At 44.3% G+C, this 25,333-nt stretch overlaps 2 protein-coding genes and 1 pseudogene across 3 annotated transcripts in view; 2 read left to right on the top strand and 1 right to left on the bottom strand.

The window, feature by feature from the left end:
- Positions 1 to 12,356: 12,356 nt before the first annotated feature.
- LOC138820636 (UDP-glucuronosyltransferase 2B15-like) overlaps positions 12,357 to 25,333 on the top strand; it is a 28,400-nt pseudogene continuing 15,423 nt past the window's right edge.
- Positions 17,443 to 18,536, bottom strand: LOC138820791 (cytokine receptor-like factor 2). The gene is made up of 3 exons (XM_070012656.1): positions 18,497 to 18,536; positions 18,227 to 18,303; positions 17,443 to 17,954 (listed from the first exon to the last, which is right to left on the bottom strand). Exons 1-3 carry the CDS (start codon positions 18,506 to 18,508, stop codon positions 17,774 to 17,776), a joined length of 270 nt encoding a protein of 89 aa, XP_069868757.1. The 5' UTR covers positions 18,509 to 18,536; the 3' UTR covers positions 17,443 to 17,773.
- Positions 21,874 to 25,333, top strand: part of LOC138820790 (granulocyte-macrophage colony-stimulating factor receptor subunit alpha-like) — an 8,830-nt gene continuing 5,370 nt past the window's right edge. For both annotated transcript variants that reach the window (XM_070012655.1, XM_070012654.1), the window contains exons 1-5: positions 21,874 to 22,258; positions 23,802 to 24,001; positions 24,143 to 24,260; positions 24,998 to 25,127; positions 25,209 to 25,333. The exon at positions 25,209 to 25,333 is cut by the window's right edge and continues 48 nt beyond it. In XM_070012655.1, the coding sequence (XP_069868756.1) occupies positions 22,123 to 22,258; positions 23,802 to 24,001; positions 24,143 to 24,260; positions 24,998 to 25,127; positions 25,209 to 25,333 (709 nt within the window). In that variant the 5' untranslated portion in view covers positions 21,874 to 22,122. The remainder of the gene's footprint in view (positions 22,259 to 23,801; positions 24,002 to 24,142; positions 24,261 to 24,997; positions 25,128 to 25,208) is intronic.

Here is a 25,333-nt window from a genome sequence, read left to right as displayed (position 1 = left end):
TAAATGCCATAGATACCTCAACTGATACTTCAGAAATGCAGCTAGAGAGATTATCAGAAACAACTTCTCAGCAACCAACAGGAAAATGTAAAACAACTAGATCTATTTCTGGACAGATAACCTACTAAATTGGTTTGTAAGTATGTGGAAAATATGGACAGACCAATAACATATGGTAGAGATTCCAAGCAAAGAGAAGACTAGGACCAGCTAACTCCACTGCTGAATTGTGTCAAAGTTCCAAAGAATTAACCCTGTGCCTTCTCAAGCCATGACCATGCAGCATGTATTGGAATATTTCCCCTTTCATCTTGATTTCTTCATTTGGGTTTCCCCTCTTGTTTCCTCATCAGTCCAAATAATGGTTTCTGAAGAATTTTTTTAATCAACTAACTTCTTTTTTATCTCTTTGGCTTTCAGTCTGTAACTTTTTTTGTTTCTGGACATTGTTCTTTCTTCTATTTGTTTGAGGTTTGCTTGGTGCATTCTTTTCTGGTTTCCTGATTGACATTTGTAGTGTATTTTTTAAATTCCCTCTTCTTTTTCCTCCTTCATGTTAAGTTCTCTCTTATGTCTGTGTTTGCTCCATTCCACTTCATCTGAATCAAGAAAATGTTAATTTCACTTTAGGTTCCTTAATTGTGACATCCTTTGCTCAAGAAATTTTCTTTCATTTCTCTGTTATGGGTACTTTTATATTTTTCTATGTTTTCAAATTTCTAATTTTATTCTGTGTGGTTAAGAAAATATGTCTTATTGATGAATTTTTCATATTTGTTTTGTATCTCCCAGTTAGCCAATTGCACCTTGGAAGCAGCTAGTTGCTTATTTGTCAAAGAAATTAGACCCTGTTGTTGCTGGGTGGCCTCGATGCCTAAGAATAATAGCCACAGCAGCTCTCTTAGTAAAAAATGCTGATGAATTGACTCTGGGACAAAACCTGACTGTAGCCACTCCACAAGCTCTAGAGGGGGTGCTGAGAAAACCGCCCGAGCTGTGGATAAGCAATGCCAGCAGGTCCATTACCAGACCTTGCTACTTAACCTCATGCGAATCTGCTTTTGCGTTCCCATAGCATTAAACCCAGCTACTCTGCTACCGGATCTGGCGCACCTGCATGACTGTGAGCAGATCCTGGCCCAAGTATATAGTCTCAGGCCAGACTTGTTGGACTCACCACTATCGCATGCTGAACATACCTGGTTCACAGACGGCAGCAGTTTCATTCGAGATGGAAAAAGGTACAAGGGCGCAGCAAGTCACCCTGGACACTGAGATAGTGTGGGCAGAAGCACTCCCCCAGGGAACGTCTGCACAAAGAGCAGAGCTAGTGGCACTAACAAAAGCCCTACAGATGGGAAAAGGGAAGAGACTAAACATTTACACGGACAGTCAGGACAGTCAGTAGCTTTTGCCACTGTGCATGTCCATGGAGCCATTTACCAAGAGAGGGGGCTGCTGACAGCTGAGGGAAAGGCTATTAAAAACAAACAAGAAATTTTAAGCCTCATCTGGGCCATATGGGAACCAGCAAATATTGCCATTATGCACTGCCCAGGCCATCAAAAGGGAACTGATTCTATAACCAAAGCAAATAACTTGGCAGATCAGGCAGCTAAGGAGGAGGCCCTCCAGCCCAGAGCTGAAGTACTGACTCTAGTAGACTCAGGGCCACGAGCTTTGCCTCCTGAGCCTCAGTACTCCCAAGAAGACTTGGAGTGGATAAAGAAAATTTCCATGGCCTATAAACCCCTGGATAGAGAAGGAAACAAAGAAAATTGTAAAGCCTGTCAGCTCACCAATGCCCCCAATCAACCGGTTATAAAAGGAGCTTGCCTTTGTGGAGAGAGGCCAGGTATGTATTGGAAAGTAGACTTCACAGAAATTAAAACTGGATATAAATATTTGCTAGTTTTTGTAGACACCTTTTCAGGATGTGTTGAAGCCTACCCAACAAAGCATGAGACTGCGAACATCGTGGCTAAGAAGATCCTGGAAGAAATCCTACCCAGGTATGGCTTCCCATCCACCATCGGGTCGGACAATGGACCGGCCTTCGTCTCAAAAGTAAGTCAGGGAATAGCTGTGGCACTGGGGACGGATTGGAAATTGCACTGTGCTTCTTATAGACCCCAGAGTTCAGGGTAGGTAGAAAGAATGAATTGAACTCTAAAAGAGACCTTAACTAAATTGGCCTTGGAGACTGGTGCAGACTGGGTATCGCTCCTTCCTTTTGCCTTGTTTAGAATAAGAAATTCACCCTATTGGCTTGGCTTTAATTGCTTGCTGATTTGGATGATACTGAATTTCTGTGTAAGCTTGACTATTTACAGCTGGTGCATAAGAGTATGTGGCCCCAGCTTAGAGCATTATATGATTCTGCTTCTATTCCTACCCTCCATTTGTTTAAACCAGAGGACTGGCTGTTTGTTCGAAGGCACTACTTGAGATCTCTGGAACCACGGTGGAAGGGACCTTACATGGTGTTACTGGCTACACCCACTGCCCTTAAGGTGGATGGCATTACTGCTTGGATCCACTGCTCCCACGCCAGACTGGCTGACCCCTTTGCCCTCGATGACTGTGGGGAAACATGCGAAGTCTCCAAGCATCCTTCCCAACCACTCCACATACGCCTGAAGAAAAGAAATATGGACTGATTGTTATTGGTATACCCATTCAAGATCAAGAGCTGTTGGAGTTTAGTTTTGGGCCAGAGCAACGAGATTGTGACTCAGGACCATAAGTCAAGGGGGGAATGAAAGGATAGAGTATTTGAGGCAGTGACCATTTGTTGCTTGTTTCAGAGCAGAGTAACATGTGGTGCAATACCACCTGGTTGTGTGGTAAACCACCTGGTTGTGTGCCTTTGTAAGACCTGCAAATCCTTAGCTCAGGCCTCTCCTCCTGGGCTCCGCTGTGTTGGAGTGTAGGAGGAGGCCCGAGCTGCAACGGATTTAAATAAAACAGCTGTAGAGTCTAACTCTCAGTGGTCTTCTTGCTGGGGGTTCTGCAACCTTGGCATAATAGCCTGGCCTGTGGTTAAAGTGGGCAGTGAAGCTGAGCAGAGTTCTGGTTATCAGTGTTAGGGTTAGCAGGATTTCAATTGTTTTCTAGAGGCCTCTGGAGTTGGCACTGCTCAGGTTGAGGATACCCAGGAAATGTGCAGGACCACTTGAGGTCTTGGGGCAGCTGCCTAGCAGCTTCGCTGGCCCCTTGAGGGGATTGTAAACGTGGCACTCTGCAACAAGAGTGCTTCGGGAGGTGGTGAGGGGCAAGGGCACAAGGAGGGGTGGACTTTTTCTCCATGACAATGCATTTGTCTGTTAATTTAGTGTCCAAATTAGGCTCATGGCTTATGAGGACAGCAGGCTTCCTGAGCAGCAAATAGCAGGAGCAGGATTCTGAGTGGCAATTGCTTACCTTTCTCCACTAGTGGAAGGGTCTTTTGGCTCATGTTCAGTGTTGCAAGATGGGAAAGTGAAGAGTCTGTGTTCTTACTCCCTTATTTTATAAAGTCATAGTTCATTACTGAGTTCTCCTGTGTAGTGGCCTCTTCATGTCCTCCCTGTACACTGTCACTCTGCTTCAAACTCCAAGAAAATCACTGTGGTTTCTCTAGGCTTTATTCCTTTGTTGTGGAGTAAAGCACCTTTATTCCGCCATCTTGCTTCTGTCTTGGTGATAGGGAATTTCTTCCCAGGAAGCTATCTACTTGGGAGGCTGAAATCAGGGCATCATTGATCAAGAACAGATAGGATGGGAGAGTCCATGAGATTCATATCTCTAATTAACCATTGAGAAGCCAAATAAGAGTAAAGGATATTGAAAGGTAAGAATTAGAATAAATGGGGATACAGGGCTTATACAGTTTGAAAACTACAAAAAGAAAGCTATAAAATTATTGAAAATTACCTGGCAAGGTTTACAGTAACACATTTTATAGTACAATAAAATCACATAATATGAACAAGAGGAATTGAGTGCTTGAGTCTTAAGTTGAGATATACTTAGCTAGAATAAATACTTAAAGGAAGTCTTTTGTGTTGTATGATAAGACTACACATCCTTCTTGTAATTAAAAATAGTAATTATGGGATTTTTCTTTTTTCTTTTTTTACTAGTCCTGGGGATTGAACTCAGGGCCTGGGCACTGTCCCTGAGCTTCTTTTGCTCAAAGATAGTGTTCTAGCACTAGAGCCACAGCGCCACTGCTGGCTTTTCCTGCTTACATGGTACTGAGGAATTGAACCCAGGGCTTCACACATGCTAGCAAGCACTCTACCACTAAACCACATTCCTAGCCCCGGACTTTTTCTTGTTTTCACAAATTCTGGAGAGTGTCAACAGGTCACCTATCTAAAACTAGGCTACCCAGCTAACCTCTCTATGCAGTTCCTGCTTGGAAAGATTAAAGGTATTTTTTGTACATTCTCAAATGATCATTATTCCTTCACTGAATATTCATTTGGATAGTCATCTCTAGGACAGCCAAACAAACTTTTAAAGTGAAAGAGGAAATTACTTTCCTATATTTAATTCAAAATGATAACTATGGCTCAGAAAGTCAGTCTCATTAGTTCACTAGAGTTTAAAGCTATCTTTACATCTTTTGCAGTAAGAATGACAATTTCATACTTTACTAGGCCAACTCACTTATGTCTAGTTTCTTTAATACCTAAATACTGAGTATGTGAAAACAAGAAATGTACTCATAAGTTAAATAAAAATCAGTTATTTCATGCAGCAATTCTTAAACCTTATATTTGAAAGAGCATTTGAAATGGCAAATGGTCTAGGCAACAGTGGCTCATGTTTATATGCGAGCTTCTCAGGAGGGGAGAGCTGAGGACTGCAAAGCCAGCCCAGACAGGAAAGTCCAGATACTCTTACCTCAATTTGTAACCACAAATATGCTGTAAATGGAGTTGTGGCTCAAGTGGTAGAGTATTAGCCTTGAGCAAAATAGCTCAGCCACAACATCTGAGTCCAGAGTTCAAACCCCAGGACTGATGAAACAGATAGATAGACAGACAGACAGACAAAGAGCAAATAAGAAGACAATAACAAACAGGTCTAGAATCATGTATTCAGAATACACTCTACAAACAGAAGAAGAGAGAAATCAGTGGAGAACATTTCTTTGGCCAAATAGGAAATATTTCAGTTTAAATTGTTTGGTGAGAAATATAGAAAAATATCAAAAATAGACAAATGATTTCACAGTAATAGCCTTTATTAAAATTAGGGATCATGATTATTAAACATAAAAATCATAATAATTCCAACTGGAAATAAGAATGATTTGTTTGATTGAACTGACATTAAAAATTAAACAAATATATACAATAAAAATATGTTGGTTTTCAACATGAAAACTTGTACTTCTCATTGTTGCAATGGGTCCACCTGTATCCTTACTTAAACGACTTGGTTTTCCCCTTCCCCTCCACAAATTATACCGACATCAAATACAGTGAAAGCAGGGGTTATACTGTGGGGAGGGGGGACATACAAAGCAACAAAGAAATGATCTTATAATTGCGTTAGAAACAAATGAATGAAAGAAAAAAAAAACATTTAAATGCATATCTTAGGGTTCATTTTCCTAACATCACCTTATCTGACCTTTTCTGCTTGACTCATACATATGCTAGATATTGCAAATAAGGAAAGCCATGGGACCTATGTTTCTGTGGGCTTGGCTTACTTCACTTAATATAATTTTTTCCAAGTCTTTCCATTTCTTAACAAATGGGGCAATGTCATTCTTTCTGATTGAGGCATAGAACTCCATTGTGTATATATACCACATTTTCTTGATCCATTCATCTACTGAGGGGCATCTGGGTTGGTTTCATATCTTAGCTATGGTAAATAATGCTGCAATAAACATAGTTATGCTGGTAGCTTTAGTGTGGTCTTGTTTGTAAACATTTCGGTAAATGCCCCAAAGTGGTATTGCTGGGTCATAGGGGAGTTCTATGTGGAGTCTTTTGAGGAACCTCCATACTGCTTTCCAAAGTGGTTGAACAAGTTTACACTCCCACCAACAATGAAGTAAGGTTCCCTTCTGTCCACATCCCCTCCAGCATCTGTTGTTATTAGAGTTCTGAACTTTACAACTTTGGTGGGGGCTGGGGAGGATTGGCTGGGGGAACAGGGGGAGGCTAGGAAGGGATCGGAAGGGGAAACAAAGGAGGAGGCTACAATGCTTGATAAGAAATGTACTCACTATATTGCCCATGTAATTGTAAACCCTCTGTACAGTATTTTCACAATAAAAAAAGAAAAAAAAGAAAAGAAAAAAATATGTTGAAATGGTATATTGTATTATATTCTTAAAGAAGAAAAACCTTATATCTACACATTATTTAGTGACAAATTGAGCCTCTCTACATGCACTTCCAAAGCCAAATTCAAATCTTCTAACTACTTTCTGCAAATCCATTAGTAATGTCCTCAAACTATATATTCTTGGAAATTCATAGATCATATAGCCCAATGTATAACTTTGCTTTGAGATTTTTAATTATCAACTTCATATAGTGGTACAAAGGACTTGTCATTTAACAAAGCAGCTTATGGATATATTTTACCTAGATCAATGTCACCCCTTTCAAAATGCTCACCACTCACTCCCTTGCATACCCCTTCTTCCGAATTTCTTCCTAGTTTTGTATACAATGGATTCTTGACTACATTTCCCCACCTCTTCTCTATCTGTTCACTGCTTTTCCCTTGACCCCATCTCACCCTTTTGAGTACCTGTTTCTTAGTATTTTATTTTACTGATCTTTCAGTTAGTCTTTCTAAAGAATTATCCTATTTGAGTTCTCCCTTGGATCTACCATATTTCAGTTAACACATTTATTTACACTTGCATACTACCCAACATATTTCCTTATAAGCATATAAGCTAAAGCTAGCTTTGAGTATATGGGAAAGAAGCATCACTTGTTTCTGTGGGTCTGACTTAGGCCACTTAGCATATTTTTCCAGGTCTTTCCATTCAAAGAAAGTTTGCAATAGTTACTACAGTTAGAATAGTCAGACCTGATATACAGAAGACACCTACCTTGAAGAGGAGAACTGGATACTGAATAGGATGAAGAAGCACAATAGAGGGGTGACTAGACCCCTCTGGCTAAGTTGGGGGTATACTTTGATTATAGAAGTTCTCTCTCCACTAACCAATTATCACAGGAGTTGAAGCAGGTTTTGGGCCCATGGAATATGTGTAATACAAAACTGACTCTCCCTTCTATGTGGCATGGAGAGGGAATCTAAAACCTTCACTGTTCAGGGTCCAAAAATCTCTGGTGCCTGCTGATGTATGCCAGGTACACAGAAGGGACTAGCTAGGCATTATAATGCAGCCACCAGCTGTGACAGTACAGCATCCAGATATTATCTGGCCTGATATTGGACAGGATACTAATAGCCAGTCTTCTGAGTTTTCCATTTGGCTGGTTGCCACAAATGACAAATGTGTACAGGTAGTTGGGCCTTGCTTTGTGTGTAATCTCATGGGAACTAGAGAGCTGAGTCATTGGACACCCTCCATTGTGGAGACAAGCCACGGGGCAGGATGTTTAAGCCATAGGGACAGTAGAATGTTATCACAATGATACATATGATGTGCATGCACCTCAGCTAGTACAGCTAATGATGGTGTGGACATGGTAGCTAGAGAGAGCTGTATCCACTGAAGAAGCCATGGACTGCACTATGAATAACTCCATGTTTGATTAAAGACCAGGTAGCATAGTATAAAAACCGAGGGTTTTCCAATTACTTGAGAAATTTTCCAAGAGACCTACCAGAAATGTACTGTGTGTATGCTCCTATGACCATTTATAAACACAAGAGCCCAAGACAATTAAGTCAAGAGGGCATTTCATCCCACGGACATACTGTTAGGTAGATGATATTGCCCTGGGAGCAAGCTAGGCTATCAGTATGCCTATCAGTGAGCCAGGAAGTACTAATAATAGAACATGACCAGGGGACACACTTCACTGGGTGGAAAAATGCAAGCCTTTACTAAGCAATTATAGATTCAATGCAAATTACATTGCCCTATCGCCCCCAAGCCACAGAAATAATGCAACAGTATAATGGGTTGTTGCAACAGGGACTGTGAAATGCTGGATGTCCTCAAAAAATGTAGGGGTAGACAAAGAGACTGTGGCCAACGATTTCTACACTAAGTGAAAGAGAACAAAAGGGAAATATAACTCCTATGTAAAATGAAAATAACTAGCCTCAAAGACCGAATGGACACAATCACATAGAGCAAATGGGATTTACTGTCAGCAGAGCTGCCAAGGCCAAATATCTCACAGGAGGGGGAGAAATGCTGCCCGTCTGTTTCCCAAGGGACCCATATACAGTCAAGAGACTGGGTGATACTCTGTCTGGGTAGCAGGTCACTGCAGAAAGCCAGCAAGTAGGCTGAGAAAAGTAGGCTGGGGAGAAGGAGTCGTCCTGCTGATGTAGTACTGGCTAGTGATATATGAGAGCCTTGGCTGGACACTGCCAAGCTCCAAATGGAAGAGGATATACTAACATTGCCACCTTTGTTGCTCAATAGGTAAAGGTACCAAATCTCAGGTGTATAGGCAGAAGTCATCTCTTCTAAAGCTACTTCCTGCTTAGAAGGGCATGGCAGTGATTAGGGCATCAGGTAACATCCAAGAGGTATTTGCTTGGCAATTTGATTGATAAAGGTCCTCATCTTTATCATGAGAATAGTTTTAGATATCTCAAATACAGGGCACAATTAGAAAAAGGCAAAAAACCGCTGCCAATGGACCCAAGGGAGGCATAAACCAGGGCATGATTGATCCTCAAAAGGGGATGTCAAAAACCTGAGATTCCCAGATGTTTCTTGGATATGGTATCCCAGGCTCACCAATATCTGATCAGACAAGTGCCAGTCTGGGGGGAACTGCCAATCCTAGAGCCACAATCAAGGAGAAAACACTACTAGAGTTGACAAAGGCCATGGCTGTTATGAAGATGCTCCTTTCCAGAGTGGGGTCCTCTGATTCCACAGTAACTGGAGGAAGACTGGGACTAATATTACTTTTGCATAGAGACATGAGTTAAGTTGGCTCAGAGGTTTATAAAAGTTGATTAGTCAGGTGATGGTTGACATGGTGGAGATGAATCTAGTGTGGAAGACTCTGAACCTGCAGCCATGGGATTAGAGAGAGTATCTGGTAATGTCCTTCTCACTTAGTAGAAAATGTGGTAGAACTCAACACATAACTTTTGGAAATGTACAGCAGGTCTTCAGAATTTAGGGAGGGCAGAGAAGGTGACAAAGGAGACATAGGGCTCTATGGGTCAGCATATTTCTGAGGAAAGTGCACAGGTGCTGAAGGAGAGAAGATAGCACTGGAGGAGGTAAGGGGAATCTGAGGCCTGAAATAGTGGAGGAGAAGGTGGGCAACCATATTAAACTTCAAAAGGACTTAGTGTCAAAGGCTTTTTAGATAGAACCCACAGATGAAAAACAGCTTGATTAAAATCTGTTTGAGGGAGGGGTTGGCATATTCTGTCTTTCCCTGCCCAAGGACTGGGGGTGATAGGGAATAGGAAAGTGTCAGGAAATGTCTAGGAACTTGGCTCAGAGCTAAGTTATAGAGGAAATGAATTCCAGGCTGTTATCTGGATGGAAGCTAGCAGGCCAAAGCTAGGAATGATTTCCTTTCAAAGAAGCTGGGACACAGAGGAAGTGTTCTTGGTGGTGGTGCGAAATGCCTCTATCCATCCTGTGAAGGTGTCTGTAAGAACCAGCAGGTACTTATGAACAGTTGGCATAGAGCTAAAATCAATTTGGCAATCCAACTTGTTACTTCAAGTTTGATGTGTGTGAAAACTGTGTGAGGAACTGGGTATCAGCCTAGGTTAAGGGAAAGCTTTGTTTAAGGAACTTCCTTAAGGGACCTGTATGGGGGTAGAAAGGGTGGTACAGGTATTTAAGAAAATCCTTCCTGGAGGGAGCGGTAAGTTCCTTTGTTACAGGCAGTGTTAATGCCCATTGTTTTGGGGACATTGCAGCCCCTTTGGCAATCTTACCAACGAGCTTCTTTCCCTTAGTTCTAATGGACTCATCTGACTGGTGGGCCTTGCAGTGAACTATGCCAATGGATGAGGAGAGAAAAGAGGCTTGCAAAAGCTTGGTTATAGAGGGACTGTTTATAACTGAGGTCCTGTTGGTTGTCAGAGGCCTTGTTTCTTCCAAATGGCTTCATGAGAAAGGTCAATATGAAAAGCATATTTACAGTCCATCTATACCATCAAGGAATGGCCCCAGCCTGGTGAAAAGTTGGTGTTAGGGCCTCTAGCTCGGCCTGTTGATTAGTAGAGTTTTCATTTTGTAAACATTACTGTGGAGTAGCTGTACAAAGCACTTGACAATCATTGTGATTGTTTCTTAAATGAGGCTCAGAGACATGCAAACTAAAGTCACATAAGGATTGGCAGTTAGGGAGAATGTGAAACATAAGCAATTCAGAGAGCAAAATGTATTTGTTCATTTGTTAACATGATCCTGATATAGCTTCTAGATGTTTAAAATATTTACACAATAAACCTTTTTCAAATTAAAGGCATTAAAAATACAACCTTGGATTTACCTTACTCTCAGTTGCAAAACTGCCCTTTGATAAATAGAAATCATTGATTTGTGTAATCATTGAATTGTGAATCAGCCTCTTGTTTAAAGATCAAAGGTTAATTTTTAGTATTTAGAATGTACCCTTGTTAAGCATATTATTTTACAGCAATACCAAGTAAGCATGTGACAGTCCGTTAGTGTTCATGTGTGCTTCACAATACAGAGTATGAGCCTGAAATAGGTTCTTAGTTTTTTCCTGTGCCAGCCTGAATTTTGATGGCATTCTCTATGGATTTCTAGGAGGTGGGATGACAGGTGAATATATCCACATTCAGCTGTTGATGTTGTTTTGGAGCTTTGTGAACTTTTCTGTCCTTTGTGAACTGTGATCTGAACTTTTCTGCTCCATGTGAACTATGAGATGATATTGTCTGTCTTTGAACCATGATCCTTGCCATGACTATGACCCATATAGCTAAAATTACAGATGTGAGCCACTAATACTAATCCTCAAGAGAGTCTTTAATAGAATGTGCCTTATTTACTGCTTTTTTCTCCACAGTTTTAAATATCTCACAAAGTACATTAAATATATGTGGAAGTAATGAGTTATATTTTTAAAGGTTGAAAAAATTAAGATTCTTAGTCTACATGAGGAAATGGTCATATTCCTAGCCATCAAGGAACTGAAAAGCAAAAAATCTCAGAGATTTCACCTCACCCCAGTTAGATTGGCACAATACAAAATGGAATTTGCCCAGCCATTAGAAAGAATGATCTTACGTCATTTGCAAGGAAAAAGATGGGCCTTCAACAAATCATGTAAGTGATAGAATCCAAGCTCAGAGACAACAATGGTTCATGGTTTCACTCCTTTAGGGAATCTAGATCTAAAATACACACTGAGCTATAGTAGACATATAGTCCATATTGAGAGCCTTGATGTAGGTGTGCTGTGTGCTTGATTCCTTCTTTGTAAGACCATGATTTATCTTTGATTCTGTCATGTCTCTCTCACAAACATAACCATTTTTCATTGTGGCAGACTGCCTGATATACTCTAGAATAGTTGTTGTTTTTAGATAGTTGGGTCTTTCACTTGGAGTAAAATAGTCCACACACTGAGTCAGCCATCTTAATGACTTCCTAAGTGCTTTTTCAAAATTCCTTATTAGAGTTCTTGAATGCTTAAAACCTCATAGTGAATGTAGCTACAGGTTTCTGGAAATATACTAGAAAGGACTGATGGTGTGTATTTTAAACTGAATGGTATGAGTGTAAATAATATTTCAGCGGAGATGCTAAAATAATTTCTTGAATCATGACATCTAAGGAATTTTGAGCCATTTTGAAGTTACCATGTTTATTTCTTAATCAAAGACAATAAAAAGACAAGTCACCTCTCAACTTCAATGTTCTTTGAGAGATTGTAAAATGGCTTACATAAAAGGGGTGGCTTGGAAATACAGGTCATAAAAACTCCTAACTACATGAAAATACCTTATTTCAAAAGAGAGGTTGAACTTACTTGTCTAATCATTCCAAAATTGAAGATTGTTTTATAAATCTACCATTCTCTCAAATGGCTCTGACCAGTCATTTTACCTACTTGCTTTGATCAACCCAAGTTATATTTTAACTTCAAGATCAATTGTTTCCTTGAATATAAGCACAAGAAATTGACAGAGGTCAACATAGTTTGATGGACACTGTGCTGTTAGTCAGGATGACTTGGAAATGGACTTCAGTTCTACTGCTACTGCAGTTGGGTTATTACTTTAAATCTGGAAGCTGTGGGAAAGTACTGGTGTGGCCCATGGAATATAGCCACTGGATAAATATGAAGGTAATACTGGACAAACTAATTGTGAAGGGTCATCAAGTCACAGTTGTGAGACCATCATCTGCTATTTTTGTTGACAGCAATGAACCATCCAGCATTAAATTTGAAACTTTCCCTTCATCTTCCAATACTGATGAATTCTCCGCAGTTTTCTCACAAATGATCTCTTTGGTGACATATATATGAATTGCCAAGAACAATATATTTGGCATATTCACCATTACTGGAGAATGTGTATATGATGTATTCTGATGTTATGCTAAATATTTGTGAAGAAGCATCTCTGAACAAGGAACTGATAGCTAGACTACGAAAAGCAAGATTTGATGTTGTGATGCAGATGGCATCGGTCCTTGTGGGGAGCTTCTGGCTGAGCTATTGGAGATTCTTTTCGTGTACACTCTTCGCTTCCTTCCTGGCTACACAACCAAAAAGTATAGTGGAGGGCTTCTATTCCCTCCCTCTTATGTGCCTGTCATTCTGTCAGGATTAAGTGGTCAGATGACATTCATGGAGAGGGTAGAAAACATGATATGCATGCTTTATTTTGACTTTTGGTTCGAGGCATTTGATTCAAGGAAGTGGAGTAGCTTTTACAGTGAAGTTTTAGGTAAGTCATGTTTCATTTTTATTAGGGTAAGATAGTAACTTTTGTAAAAGTTGAAAGAGGTGCTCTGAGATGAATGTGAAATAAGAGAAATTTGTCTTTTTTGTTGCTGTTGTTCATCATGGGACTTGAAATCTGGGCCCGGGCACTGTCCCTGAGCTCTTCAGCACAAGATGAGTGCTCTTGAGCCACAGCATCACTTCTGGTTTTCTGGTGGTTTATTAGAGATAAAAGTCTCATGGACTTTCCTTTCCCAGCTGGCTTTGAATCACAATACTGAGAACTCAGCCTCCTGGGTAGCTAGGATTACAGGCCTGTGCAACCTGCATCCTGCAAGAAATTTGTTTTTCATAGGTGAAACAGTTAAATGAGATATAAAATTGTCTACCAGATTCCTGACTATAGAATGTCTTACATTATAGAGTCAGAAAGAAGACAATCAACAGTTACCTAGCTCTATAGGATGCTCTAGGAGGTCATCCAGTATGAAAAATTTCATCCACAACGACTAATTGATCATTTGTATTTGTTATCATGCTAATTAATTACTTCCCTAAGAGATACATTGTTTTATTCTACCTATGTATGCAGGAGGTAAATTGTCTCCCTTGATTATTTTCCTAGTTAAATCAAAATATTTCATTTGTTTTCTCTTTCTTATGTTTTTTCTTTTTTTTTTTTTGTTTGTACCAAGGTTTGAAGTCTGTGACCTCAAGCTTGGTTGGATTACTTGTATAAGTTGGTACTTTACCACTTGAGCCATGCCACCCAGCATTATGATACTTAATTGGAAGGGTAGTCTTGAGGATATTTCTGACCACTACAGCTTCAGACTTCATGCTTTCTGATCTCAGAATCTTAGCTAGCTGGGGCTCCAGGGGTGAGTCACTGAAGACCAGTTTTTAGGATTTTCTAAAAGTTTTCCTTATTCTTGACAGATCCGATGTTTTAGCACAGACTCAATAACTATAACTTCTAGTGGTTCCACATTCATTTATTGTTTATAATCATCTATTTTATAGACATAAAATCTAGTAAAGTGGTGAAGTACTTGTGATTATGCTCTATCACTTTAAATTTTCCTGCATTTAATAAAATATTAGCCATCAGTAAGATGAAGTCAATTACCTAGTCCCAGTATTCCAGATGATATTTACCAATGTTTCTGTGTAATAAATAAATATTTTAAGCTCCTAATGTGAATCAAGTAGAGGTAAGAAATTCAGCCACAGTCATAAAGAATATACTCATATTGGAACTCAAGAATTAAGGAACAGTTTGGTACACTGTAGGAAACTAGTTTGAGAACTGCTGGGAAAACAATTTCTGTGAATATGATAGAATTATTGACTCTGGAATTCAAATATTAGTCTAATTGATAAAGGGAAAATGCATAGTTAGTTCTATAATTGCTTATTTTAATGATTATTTATAACTGGTCATAAACTGAGGTATCAAGATGGTCTCTTACAGACTGCCTTTCACACACAAAAACACACAAAGCACATTTCCTGTGTAGTACATGTTACCAACAAACACATTCTATCTCATTAAGTACAAATTTAGAAAGTTATTTTAAGAAAAAAATACAGGTTATATTCAGAAACTTGTCTGTAATGTCATTATAATATGTTTTACTTTTTCCCCTCTCCACTCAGGACGACCCACTACCTTAATGGAGACCATGAGTAAAGCAGAAATCTGGCTTATTCGATCTTACTGGGACTTGGAATTCCCTCGCCCAACTTTACCAAATGTTGACTTTGTTGGAGGACTCCACTGCAAACCTGCCAAACCCTTGCCTAAGGTAAATAGATAACCTTTTGTCTGTTTTTTTTTATCTCCCTTTCAATAAATATGGCTTTGCATCACTCAATCCAGGTCTTTGCTCACAGTGAAAGAGCTATAGGAAGTGGGATAAAGAGTTCTACCAATTGAAACTTATTTTTGAACCATCATAAGTTTCTGCATTTCAAAAACCAAAGAATCATTCAGAACAAAGTCAGTTCAATTAAGACTTAATTTTTCAGCTAAGATATGGAACCAACCCAGATGCCCCTCAGTAGATGAATGGATCAAGAAAATGTGGTATATATACACAATGAATTCTATGCCTCCATCAGAAAGAATGACATTGCCCCATTTGTTAGGAAATGGAAAGGCTTGGAAAAAATTATATTAAGTGAAGTTAGCCAGGCCCAAAGAAACATAGATCCCATGGTTTCCCTTATTTGCAGTATCTAGTATATGTCTGAATCAAGCAGAAAAGGTCAGATAAGATGTCGTTAGAGAAATGAACCATAAGTATTCAAATGTTTTTTTTCCATGCGATTGTTTCTAACACATAAGATTATTTCTTTGTTGCTTTGTATATCCCTCCCCCTCAGTATAATCCCTGCTTTCACTATATTTCATTTCACTATATTTCATGTCACTTGTGGAGGGGAAGGGCAAAAACAAATCGTTTAAATAAGGATACAGGTGGCCCCATTTCAACAATGAGATGTACAAGTTGTTATGTCAAAAATGAACTTTACAACTTTGGTGGTGGTGGGAAGAGAATTGGGTGGGGGGGTGGGAGGGGAGGAGGATGGGTAGGATTGAGAAGGGGAGACAAAGGAGGAGGCTATAATGCTTGATAAGAAATGTACTCATTATCTTGCCCATGTAATTGTAACCCCTCTGTACAGTATTTTCACAATAATAAAAAAAGAAAAAAAAAAAGACTTAATTTTTCAGAACCTCAAAGGAATCCTTGATTCACTCATAAAAGTATCAAGTGATCTGCATATAAAAAAGTGAACATTAGCTATACAAGGAAACAGAATAAACATTTCTACCCCAACAGTCACACCTTTTTTACATTTAATAGGATGGTTTAATATCCATTAATAAAAATTATGTAAAAGTATCTGGGAAAGGAAAGATTACAATAGTAAAAGAACATATATGGGTATCAGAAAATTTCTCAGTCATTGGTATTGAAATGTTATATTAACAATGCTCTGAAATCAGTTGATTAATTAGAATTGAAATATGTATAAAGGAAAGCAATTAGAACAGTAAGAATAATTTACAGCAACTAAACATTTTAGTTAACATGGAAAATGGTAGAGAAATAACTTGGAGTCCAGATGGAAATGTTTGGAAAATTTGTTGCACAATGACACCAATATACTAAGTATTAATACCTGTGCCTTTACTAGTGGCTACTGGAAAATGTTATTTATGTCTAATGGATATTACTCTTTTTATGTATCTTAATCTGTTCTTTTTGATAATATTTTATTGTCTCTTAGTTTTTTATTTATTTTTATTTTCTCCCCCATGTTTTATATTGATTTTTTTTGATGTTCCTAAGTAGGACTTGAACTCACCACCTGGGTATTGTCCTTAAGCTTTAGGGCTCAATCCTAGTGCTTTTACTACTTGAGGCATTGTTCTACTTCCAGCTTTTGGGGTGTTAATTGGAGCTGAGAGTCTTACAGGCATTTCTGCCCAGGCTGGCTTTGAACCATAATCCTCATATCTTAGCCTCCTGACTATCTAGGATTACAGGCAAGAGCCACCCATGCTTGGCTAGTTTTTATTGTGGGTTTTTTTTTAACAAAAAGCAAATTTCTTTATTGTACATAGCACATTGTACAGCTTGGCAGGATGCACACAGCCCTGTACAGAGGAAAGTATTTCAGATCAACTGGCAGGGTTAAAGCCTTTCCGCATTAGAGAGCTCAGCTACAGAAAGTTATTTCATACTTGGTTAAACAGAATAAAGTCCCAAACCAGGGGAAGTAAAGAAAAGAAACAAACACACACACAAAACAGCAAAATCAAACCATATCTACACAGCATTTACAACAAATAAATCAAAGAAGTGGAGTAGCTTTTACAGTGAAGTTTTAGGTAAGTCATGTTTCCTTTTTGTTAGGGTAAGATCGTAACTTTTGTAAAAGTTGAGAGAGGTACTATGAGATGCATGTGAAATAAAGAGAAATTTGTCTTTTTTGTTGTTGTTGTTTGTCATGGAACTTCAAATCTGGGCCTGGGCACTATCCCTGAGCTCTTCAGCACAAGGTGAGTGTTCTTGAGCCACAGCATCACTTCTGGTTTTCTGGTAGTTTATTAGGGATAAAAGTCTCATTTATTTTCCTTCCTGGGCTGGCTTTGAATCACGATACTCAGAACTCAGCCTCCTGAATAGCTAGGATTACAGCCGTGAGCCACCTGCATCCTGCAAGAAATTTGTCTTTCATAGATGAAACAGTTAAATGAGATATAAAATTGTCTACCAGATTCCTGACTACAGAAAGTCTTACAGAAAGTCAGAAAGAAGACAACAGACAGTTACCTATCCTACAGGATACTCTAGGAGGTCATCCAGTATGAAAACTTCATGCACAATGAAAAATTGATCATTTGTATTTGTTATCAAGCTAATGAAGAGACTGATGAATGACAATATGTATACCAAAGAGATATATTGTTTTATTCTACCTATGTATGCAGGAAATAAATTGTCTCCCTTGATTATTTTCCTAGTTAAACCAAAATATTTCATTTGTTTTCTCTTTATTATTTTTTTTCTTTTTATTTGTACCAAGGTTTGAAGTCTGTGACCTCAAGCTTGGTTGGATTACTTATATAGGCTGGTACTTTACCACTTGAGGTCATGGGGGTCACAGGGTCACGGGGGTCACCAGGCCGGGCGCTCACGGAAGTCAGCGACATAACGGCTGAGGTTGAGGAGGACCCATCCCCCGTCCCGCAGGGTCAGGTACATGATGTCGTCCCGCACACCCAGGGCGCAGCCCGCCGTGAGCCCGGCATCCACCGCGTACGCCCCGCACAGGTCCCAGGCCGCCTCCTCGTCGAACCTGCCGGAGACAGGGGAGCACTCAACACAGCACCCAGGAAGTGGATGGATGGGTGGATGTGGATGGATATGTGGATGGATGAGTGGATGGATGGGTGGATGGATGGATGGATGGATGGATGGATGGGTGGGTGGATCGATGGGTGGATGGATGGATGGATGGATGGATGGATGGATGGATGAGTGGATGGGTGGATGGGTGGGTGGACAGACCAACAGATGGACAGATGGACAGATAGACAGATGCCGCCCCCACCCTTCCCCTGGCCGCACCTGTAGTGGAGGCTGAGGTTGGCATGGCCGCCCTGGTCCCAGCACCGTGTGGAGGTCGAGGCACAGCAGACGCAGGCCTGGTGCGGGTTTGAGGCCCCAGGGACGGGGGGGGGCGGGGGGGGGGGAATGAGAGGCAGGCGTGCGGCCTCCGACCCCCGGGCCTTCCCCAGTCCTCCCTGGCCCAGCCCCGGGCGTTGGGAGTTCCGGACGTTTCCTGAAGGTTCCAGGAGGTTCCGGGAGGGGATTTTGGGGGAGGCCAGGGTGACTCACGTCCTCCACCATTATCAGATCTCAGCCCACGCCGCCCGCCAGCACTCAGGAGAGAAAAGCGGAAGTAGAGGCCTGGGCGGGGGATGATGTTGACTGTAGATAGAGGAAGAGGAGGGGGAGGAAGGTTCTGGAAAGGATGGGGGGAGGGGGAAGGGAGGGCTGAGGCATCTGAAGGGAGGAGAAAGATTGGGGGGCACAGGAGGGGGCCATGAGACGGATGGACAGACGGATAGACAGATGCCCACCAGCACTGAGAATGCCTTCGAGAGAGACACAGATGGACAGACAGACAGACACATGGGAAACAGACAGGGAGACAGACAGACAGACAGACACCAGGGAGACAGACAGACACCAGGGAGCTGGACAGACAGACAGACTTCAGGAAGACAGACACCAGGGAGACGGACAGACTGACAGACAGACACCAGGGAGTGAGATAGACAGACAGACAGAAAGACAGACACCAGGGCGACAGACAGACACCAGGGAGTGAGATAGACACCAGGGAGACAGACAGACATCAGTGACAGATAAACAGACAGACACCAGGGAGACAGACAGACAGACACCAGAAACACAGACAGACAAGACAGACAGATAGATACCAGGGAGAAAGACAGACAGACAGTGAGACAGACTCCAGGGAGACAGACAGACAGACAGACACCAGGGAGACAGACACACAGACAGACAGACAGACAGACACGAGGGAGATAGACAGACACCAGGGAGATGGGCAGACAGACACCCAGGGAAACAGACAGACAGACACCAGGGAGACAGACAGACAGACAGACAGACACAGACAGACAGACAGACAGACACCCTGGGCCTCCCTCCTCACCTCTGTCTTCCTCCCTGGAAGGAGCATCAGGGTGGAGGCCAGAAACATACAGACAGATTCAGAGACCAAGACAGACAGACAGTCAATTGGACAGATAAATGGACAGACAGGGAGAAAGACAGACAGAGACAGAGAGACAGACAGACAGATGAACTGACAGACACAGAGACACAGACAGACAGATGGACAGAGAGACAGACAGAGAGATGAGACAGGGGGACAGACATACAGACAGACAGACAGACGGATGGACAGACAGACAGACAGAGGGACAAACAGACACAGGGAGAGACAGACGGACAGACATATGAACAGATAAATGGACAGACAGGGAGAAAGACAGACGGATGGACAGAGAGACACATAGAGTGACGGACAGACAGAGAGACAGAAGGACAGACAGACAGGGAGAAAGACGGATGGACAGACAGACACAGAGACAAACAGACAAAGACCAACAGACAGACAGACAGAGGGATGGACAGATAGATGAGAGAGGGACAGACAGAGGGACAGACAGAGAGAGACAGAGGGACAGATGGATGGACAGACAGACAGAGACAGACAGACAGACACAGAGACAGACAGACACAGAGACAGACAGACACAGAGACAGACAGAGATAGACGGAGGGACAGACAGACACAAGGAGAGACCGATGGACAGATGGACAGATAAATGGACAGACAGACAGGGAGAAAGACAGACGGGTGGACATAGAGACAGATAGAGGGACAGATGGACGGACGGACAGACAGAGACAGACAGATAAACAGACGGACAGAAAGGGAGAAAGACGGATGGACAGACAGAAGGACAGACAGACACAGAGACAGACACACAGAGGGACAGACAGACAGACAGGTGGACAGAAAGACAGACAGACAGACATGAAGAGAGACGGACAGACAGATGGACAGAGAGACAGACAGACAGATAAATGGACAGACAGACAGGGAGAAAGACAGATGGGTGGACAGAGAGACAGACAGATAAACAGACAGACGGATGGACAGACAGGTGGACAGACAGACACAGACAGACAGACATGGAGAAAGAGAGACAGATGGACAGAGGGACAGATAAATGGACAGACAGACAGGGAGAAAGACAGACAGATGAACAGAGAGGCAGACAGACAGAGGGACAGATGGATGGATGGACAGACAGACAGACAGACAGGGAGAAAGATGGACGGACAGACAGAGGGACAGATAGACACGGAGACAGACACACAGAGGGACAGACAGACAGACAGACAGACAGGTGGACAGACAGACACAGACAGACGAAGAAAGAGAGACGGACAGACAGATGGACGGAGAGACAGTCAGATAAATGGACAGACAAACAGGGAGAAAGACAGACAGACGGATGGACAGAGAGACAGACAGATAAACAGACGGACAGACAGACGGACAGACAGACAGGTGGACGGACAGACACAGACAGACGGACATGGAGAAAGAGAGACGGACAGACAGACGGACAGAGGGACAGAGGCAGAGACAGACACACACACATGGACACTGAGAAAGACGGACACACGGATGGATGGCCGTGTCCCCCGCCGGGCCCGGGTTGCGGCGGCCACAGTTTCGGGGAGCGGCCAGCAGGTGGCAGCGCAGGTCAGAGGTCGCCAGAGTCCCTCGAGTGACATCACACGTGATATCAAACACGATTGAGTCACAGACACCGGCCTGCTGTCCATCTGTCTGTCTGTCTCTGTCTGTCTGTCTGTCTGTCCCTCTGTCTGTCTGTCTGTCTGTCCATCCCTCTGTCGGTCTGTCTGTCTGTGTCTGTCCCTCTGTCTGTCCATCCCTCTATCCGTCTGCCTGTCTGTCCCTGTCTGTCCCTCTATCTGTCCCTCTGTGTGTCTGTCCGTCTGTCTGTCCATCGGTCTGTCCCTCTGTCTGTCCCTGTGTCTGTCTGTCTGTCCCTCTGTCTGTCTGTCCCTCCATCCCTCTGTCCCTCTGTCTGTCCTTCTGTCTGTCTATCTATCCCTGTCCATCCCTCTGTGTGTCTGTCTGTCTGTCCCTCCATCGGTCTCTCTGTCCCTCTGTCAGTCAGTCTGTCTGTCTGTCTGTCTGTCCGTCTGTCCCTCTGTCTGTCCATCTGTTCATCTGTCTGTCTGTCTGTCCCTCTGTCTGTCCGTCTGTCTGTCTCTGTCTGTCCCTCTGTCTGTCCATCTGTTCATCTGTCTGTCCATCCCTCTGTCTATCGGTCCCTCTGTCTGTCTGTCCCTCTGTCCCTCTGTCTGTCCATCTTTCTATCTGTCTTTCTGTATATTTGTCTGTCCCTCTGTCTGTCTGTCTGTCCTTTTGTTTCTTTGTCCGTCTTTCCATGTGAATTTCTGCACGTCCGTCTGTCCCTCTGTCTCTCATGTCTATGTCTGTCTGTCCCTCACTCTGTCCATCCATCCATCCATCCATCTGTCCGTCTGAGAAACTCTGATGCACACAGGCCTGAGGGAGGGGGCGGGGGTCACAGCCCAGCCCTGTGGGGGGGGGCAAAGGTCGAAGGTCAGACCCATCTGTCACCTGTGCCAGGGGAACCAAGGAGAGGACTCAGCACCCAGCACCCTAGAGGAGGACTGTGTGCCCAGCACCCCCATGATGCCCACCCTTCCAGAATGTTCTGGGGAGTGGGGGGGTCACACACACACACACCCGTGCCCCTCACCATGAACCACCCTTCCCCCCACACCCACGACCTCAGTTTCTCCATCACCAAATGAGGAAGAAGAGGGGAAAAAAAGCACCCTGGGATTTTTGGAGAAATGAAAAAGGGGAAGAGGCCGGGGACCCCGCCCCGGACAGGCGCCCCGCCCAGACGGACAGACGGACAGACGGACAGACTCAGCTGCCAGATTCACCCCCAGCCAGACGGAGACACAGATGTGCAGATGTTCTGTGGTGAGCATGCAGCCTAACTGACATGGGGGGAAGGAAGGAAGGAAGGATGGAAGGAAGGAAGGAAGGAAGGAAGGAAGGAAGGAAGGAAGGAAGGAAGGAAGGAAGGAAGGAAGGAAGGAAGGAAAGAAGGAAGGGAGGGAGAGAGGGAGGGAGGGAGGGCAGGAAGGAAGGAAGGGAGGAAGGAAGGAAGGAAGGAAGGGAGGAAGGAAGGAAGGAAGGAAGGAAGGAAGGAAGGAAGGAAGGAAGGAAAGGAAGGAGGGAGGGAGGGAGGGAAGGAGGGAGGGCAGGAAGGAAGGAAGGAAGGAAAGAAGGGAGGGAGGGAGGGAGGGAGGAAGGGAGGGAGGGAAGGAGGGAGGGCAGGAAGGAAGGAAGGAAGGAAGGAGGGAAGGAAGAAAGGAAGGAGGGAAGAGGGAAGGAAAGAAGGAGGGAAGGAAAGAAGGAGGGAAGGAAGGAAGGAGGGAAGGAAGGAAGGAAGAGGGAAGGAAAGAAGGAGGGAAGGAGGGAAGGAAAGAAGGAGGGACGGAAGGAAGGAGGGAAGGAAAGAAGGGAGGGAGGGAGGGAGGGAAGGAGGGAGGGCAGGAAGGAAGGAAGGAAGGAAGGAGGGAAGGAAGGAAGGAAGGAAGGAAGGAAGGAAGGAAGGAAGGAGGGAGGGAGGGAGGGAAGAGGGAAGGAAAGAAGGAGGGAAGGAGGGAAGGAAAGAAGGAGGGACGGAAGGAAGGAAGGAAGGGAGCAGGGAAGGAGGGAAGGAAGGAAGGTAGGAAGGAAGGGAGCAGGGAGGGAAGGAAGGAAGGAGGGAGGGAAGGAAGAAAGGAAGGAAGGAGGGAAGGAAAGAGAGAAGGAAGGAAGGAGGGAAGGAGGGAAGGAAGGAGGGAAGGAAGGAAGGAAGCAAGGAGGGAAGGAAGGAGAAAAGCAAAGAGGGAAGGAAGGAAGGAGGGAAGAGGGAAGGAAGGAGGGAAGGAAGGAGAGAAGGAGGGAAGGAAGGAAGGAGGGAAGGAAGGAAGGAAGGAGGGAAGGAAGGAAGGAAGGAGGGAAGGAAGGAAGGAAGGAGGGAAGGAGAGATTGGAGAGAAGGAAGGAGGGAAGGAAGGAAGGAAGGAAGGAAGGAAGGAAGGAAGGAAGGAAGGAAGGAAGGAGGTATTGGAGGGAGGGATTGAAGGGAAGGAAGGAAGGAAGGAGGGATTGGAGGGAGGGATTGGAGGGAAGGAAGGAAGGAGGGATTGGAGGGAGGGATTGGAGGGAAGGAAGGAAGGAAGGAGGGAAGGAAGGAAGGAAGGAAGGAGGGAGGGAAGGAAAGAAGGAAGGAGGGAGGGATTGGAGGGAAGGAAGGAAGGAAGGAAGGAAGGTAGGTAGGAAGGACAGAAGGATGAAAGGAAGGAAGGAAGGAGGGATTGGAGGGAGGGATTGGAGGGAAGGAAGGAGGGAAGGAAGGAAGAAAGGAAGGATGGAAGGAAGGAAGGGATTGGAGGGAGGGATTGGAGGGAAGGAAGGACGGAAGGAGGGAAGGAAGTCAATCCTCAACTTCCTCTCTGATGCTCTCTCTACAGTGCTCCTCTTCCTCCTCCTCCTCCCTGGCCCTCTGACCCCCGACCCCTCACCCTCCCTGAACGTGACCTTCGACCCTAGCACCTGGAGGCTCCATTGGGCCTGCCTGGCCGCCCCAGATGCCCGATGTCGCCTGCTGCACCCGGATCTGGGCCCCATCGAGATGGGGGCGCAAACCTGGCCTGGGAGCCCAGCCCAGGAGGTCAAGCGCCCAAACCTAGGCCCCTTACCTCAGTTTACCCTGGAGGGACACATGGACGAAACAGGGCAGGGGTGGGTAAATCGAGGCAGGACCTCTCCTGGGACCTCCCTTGACCTGTGCCCCCTCTAACCCCACCCACAGGGACCCCTGTGTTACTGCCAGTTCGGACTCCTACCTCTCCACCGAAGCCCCAGGTTCGAGGTCCTCATGGCTGAGGCCGAGAAGACGGTGATCAGAGGCCTGAACTACGCCAACCCGGGTGAGGTTGGGCCTCCAATTCCCACCCTCCTCCTCCTCCAGTCTATGCCTTGATGGACCTACTAGTTATATACATGAGCCACCCATCCATCCATCCACACATCCACCCACTCATCCATCCATCCATCCACACATCCACCCACCCATCCATCCATCCATCCATCCATCCACTCATCCACCCATCCATCCACCCATCCATCCATCCATCCATCCATCCGTTCATCCATCCATCCATCCGTTCATCCATCCATCCACCCACCTATCCATCCATCCACCCATTTATCCATCCACCCATCCATCCACCCACCCATCCATCCACCCACCCACCCATCTATCCACCCACCCATTTATCCATACACCCATCCATCCACCCACCCATCCATCCACCCATCCAACCACCCATCCACCCACCCATCCACCCACCCATCCATCCACCCACCCACCCATCTATTCATCCACCCTTTTATCCATACACCCATCCATCCACCCACCCATCCATCCACCCATCCAACCACCCATCCACCCACCCATCCACCCACCCATCCATCCACCCATCCATCCACCCACCCACCCATCTATCCACCCACCCATTTATCCATACACCCATCCATCCATCCACCCATCCATCCATCCACCCATCAATCCATCCATCCACCCATCCAACCACCCATCCATCCACCCATCCATCCACCCATCCATCTACCCATCCTCCTCCAATCCAACTTTGTCTGTTTCCAGGCCTTCCCGACTCAGCAGCCACCAACCTCTCCTGCCAGGTGTTCGAGGCCCGGGCCCTGAATTGCTCTTGGACTCCAGGTCCCAGTGCTCCCCCAGACACGGAGTACTCCCTCTCCCTGACCTTCTCCAGGTGCTGAGTTGGGGGAGCGGGGGAACTAGAAACTCTCAATTCCCTCCACCACCCAAACCCTGATTTTGTTTTGTTTCCCAGAAACCACCAGGCCCAGGCCTGTCCGGGCATCCCCCGTGACTCGATGGGCCCCTGGGTCTGCCACCTGGCCCACCTGCCCAACGCAACCACCCGCATATATGTCAGGATCGAGGGCTTGAGCCCCA

Source organism: Dipodomys merriami, unplaced genomic scaffold (assembly GCF_024711535.1).
Source record: "Dipodomys merriami isolate MVZ:Mamm:240054 unplaced genomic scaffold, mDipMer1.0.p SCAF_9, whole genome shotgun sequence".
NCBI lineage: Eukaryota > Metazoa > Chordata > Mammalia > Rodentia > Heteromyidae > Dipodomys > Dipodomys merriami.
Note: the sequence above shows the minus strand (reverse complement) of the source record. Positions and strands in the feature narration are given on the sequence as shown.

Excerpts from the sequence above, each read along its gene's own strand:
- LOC138820791 (XM_070012656.1), bottom strand. Across the intron at positions 17,955-18,226 it reads AACCTCAGCCTCCACTACAG|GTTCGACGAGGAGGCGGCCT; the intron begins GTGCGGCCAGGG and ends TGTCTCCGGCAG.